The following is a 3,578-nucleotide window of genomic DNA, read 5'->3' as shown; positions in this document are numbered from 1 at the left end:
AGCACCTCTAGTAATGTATTTACTGAGAAAAATTGTGACGTGTTCAATACTTATTTTACCCGCTGTATTGTCTGCAAAACATTGCCCAGTCGTACCTGTGGACCCACAAAGTAGTCCTCACACTCCTTTGTGTGCTTCACTGGCAAATGGACCATATTTGTTGTTGAACTGCTCTTAATGCTTCTCTGCAAATCTTGCATAAAACGTTATTTTGACCGTCGTCACTCTTCTCCAAAACAAACCATTTCCAGTTTAGTGACATGGACCCACGTCCTGCTAATAAGTCATGCGCTGAGACAGAACGTTGCTGCACATTTCCTCATGTGAAGATTGTTTGGGTTGCTGCCAGCCCCAGACTGAATCCTGTCCACTGATTGGTTTCTGTGGCACACATTACATGAATGAGGACTCATGCCTCTCTCTTTCACCATCATCTTTGTTGTCTTTTGGAGACAGTATGAATACTCCATAATGTAAAACTGCACATCTTCAAAGCAACATGGATGATACGATCATCTGCGATAGATATCGCCCACTGGTTAGCAGCCTTGACACCAATAATAGTATCGAAATGGGCTGAAATTTTCATATTGGTGCATCCCTACTTGACAGTAAGACCAAGAAGCTTCATTTGCCTTCCTTCAGGGGGATTTGATTTTAAATAAATGTTCCAGGAAAATGGGAACAACAGAGTTTTGAATCATTAAAGCAGTAATTCTCAAGCTGTTTCTCTGCTTTGGCACGCCTGATTTAAATGAATGAGTGATTGRCAGGCTTCTGCAGACCTTAAAGACTTACTGGAGAACAGGGAAACAACTAGAACATGCAGGACAGCGGTCCTTCAGGACCAGGATTGAGAAGCACTGTATTAAAGAGCACTTTCTTGTTCCAAACCTGGCATCACTTTGGAATATTCTGCCTTTTGTTACGATCTACAACTGGAGATTTCTGCACCCTCTTTTAAAAGTATAAAACAAAAATCTGCAACAGGTTGTCACTAACATCACACATCTTATCTGCGGGCTGAAACATTCAATCTAAAGATGTTTGATCACTTAATGTGGGGGAAAAAAACGKGTTTTAAAAGTTTTTAGTTATAAATCCTTTTATGCGTTGATTACTTTGTCTTGTGATGGGTCAGTTAGCCCAGATGCTAACATTATTTTATATAGAGTATCCTCGTCAATACGTGACATAAGATGTTTTATACCGTGAAAATGTAAGATATRATGAGTACCAACATTTGAGAAATCTCATGACCCCATGCTTTGAACAGTTTCAGTTCACTTAAGGCTGAGATATACTCCAGCTTTGGTTTGCGGGCTCGAGCGCTCTGAGCCGTGCGGCTTCTGTGTTTATAGTTGACGCGCGGCGGCGCATTGCAAAGTGCTGTTCTTTTACGGACCAGCACGTGGCAGTACGCTTTAAAACCTGTGCGTAGGTTGTAAGAAACAGGTGTAGAAGAAGAAATGTATGATGTCACACAACTTTATTTTGTTTCTTTTTTATTCATTCTTGTTCTTATTTTAATTTTTACTTTTTATTTATTTATTTATTTATTTATTGCTACCTAAGTGTGGAGCTATCTGCCACATTTGCCCTTGCTGCCTCCTGTTTTGGCCTTGAACCTTTTAGTTTTTAAGTTTATTTTAATTATGTTAAATAAAATGAAACTACATTGAAATATCCACTGCAACATTCCTTCGCAGTTTTGTTTGCATATTGTCTTATTCTCAAAGTCATCGACAGTTTCACTCTATAAACTTAGGTATGAATAAGAATTTTTAAAAAGTGTAAGAAGAACATTTGATGTTATTATAAATTGGAAACCTCAAATGGTATTGTAAATATAATTCCCATCATGAATCAAAAGAAAGCTTTGCTGCCTCACAGGGAAAATCCCAAACTTTAATTTTGTTATTAAAAATCAATTCTTTCGTTAGTACTAATCAAAAGAGTTAGGTGTATTTTTCAGATAAGTACATTTGTTTAATACATTACTAGAACATGCGATTCATTCTTCCAAGCCTTTCTACACGCAGATTAATCTTTCTGCATCGCTTCAGCGATCTGCTTCCAAACATCATGTGCCATTTGAACATCTTTATCATCTCTCATAGAGGGATCATATAAATGCTGGTACATCTGGATACATTCAGCAAGAGCAGCTTTACATCCATCAACGGCGCACGCACCAGCCTTTGCGTAGTTTCTAAAAATCGGAGGTGCACGACACGCGCCAAAAGGACGCGTGGGGCAGGGACGGTACTATTGCGTCACTTTCGGCACATACACCCTTACGTCCTGCGCGACGCGTCGAGTATAAATCTAGCTTTAGGATCCTCAGTAGGTAACGTAGAGAGACTAGGTCCATGGTGAACACAGAGAAATTATTTTATTTATTTATATATTTTTGCTTTTGATATTTTTTTAAGAACTTTCTCTTTTGTGTGTCCTTCAGGGAGAATCTAGAGAAGCATGGTGTTTGTATCCGTGTTCTGGGAGACTTGAATATGCTGCCCCTGGACCTGCAGCAGCTCATTGCCAAAGCCGTGGTGACCACCAAGAATCACAATAAGTACGATTTTGTTATTTATGCTTCATTAAAGCGCCACATGTTGTTCTGTTTACATTGTAAGCGACTRCTTGGATTTGATTTTGGTTGTTTTGCAGGTGTTTTCTAAACGTGTGCTTTGCCTACACGTCGCGGTACGAGATCACGAACGCAGTGAGGGAAATGGCTTGGGGGGTGGAGCAGGGTCTGATCAAAGCAAGGTGAGCGACGCGGCGGACGGCCGTTAGTTAGCCTTGAGAAAGATAATGTGGAGAGCCAGAGCTCTGACGCTCTGCTCGTGTTTCTGTCGCGCTGCAGCGACGTTTCAGAGACGCTGCTGAGCGAGTGCCTCTACAGCAACAGCTCTCCCAATCCTGATCTGCTCATCCGGACCTCGGGGGAGGTGCGCCTCAGTGACTTCCTCCTTTGGCAGGTGAGGAGCGATGACTCAAACAGCAGAGAAGACGGACGCTTATTTGAAGTCAGATTTCACAGTTTATTGATCGTTTTAAATCAGGAGCTTCTATTTTGCTCGTGAGTAGAGCAGGATGGCTTTTTGAGACGTTTTCGGCATGTGCTGACATTTTATTTCTGTTTCACTTCACTTCTTTTTAGGGTATTCATTCAAATTCAAGGGTAAATGACTAAAAACTGAATTTAGCCTGAGAAAACGTGCGTTGGTGAAACATTTTGCAGCTTTAGGTGATGAACTTGAATTGATTTTCATCTCTGCTTCGCCTGCAGACGTCTCACTCCTGCCTGGTGTTCCAGTCGGTCCTGTGGCCCGAGTACTCCTTCTGGAATCTGTGCGAGGCGATTGTCCAGTACCAGTTAAATCACAAATCCATCCAGGTGAGCCTTACCTCCATGCTTTTTCTCTTTTTTTCTATTTTTTTAAACTCTTTCTTTTTTTAAATCTCTTATTTCACTTTATTATTTTTCTCTTTTATAGAGAAAGAGAGAAAAACAGAGAGAGAAGTAATTAGAAAGATTGAAATAGAGATTAGAAGTATATTAAATATAC

General features: G+C 40.4%; 1 protein-coding gene across 1 annotated transcript in view; it reads left to right on the top strand.

Moving 5' to 3' along the window:
* Positions 1-3,578, top strand: part of dhdds (dehydrodolichyl diphosphate synthase) — a 9,749-nt gene that overhangs the window by 4,594 nt on the left and 1,577 nt on the right. The window contains exons 5-8 of the mRNA XM_014028249.1: positions 2,462-2,578; positions 2,674-2,775; positions 2,873-2,987; positions 3,299-3,406. Coding sequence (XP_013883703.1) covers positions 2,462-2,578; positions 2,674-2,775; positions 2,873-2,987; positions 3,299-3,406 — 442 coding nt within the window. The remainder of the gene's footprint in view (positions 1-2,461; positions 2,579-2,673; positions 2,776-2,872; positions 2,988-3,298; positions 3,407-3,578) is intronic.

This window comes from Austrofundulus limnaeus, unplaced genomic scaffold, assembly GCF_001266775.1.
Source record: "Austrofundulus limnaeus strain Quisiro unplaced genomic scaffold, Austrofundulus_limnaeus-1.0 Scaffold736, whole genome shotgun sequence".
In the NCBI taxonomy this organism is placed as follows: Eukaryota; Metazoa; Chordata; class Actinopteri; order Cyprinodontiformes; family Rivulidae; genus Austrofundulus; species Austrofundulus limnaeus.
The sequence above is the reverse complement of the archived record's forward strand: the minus strand, read 5'-3'. Positions and strand labels throughout refer to the sequence as shown.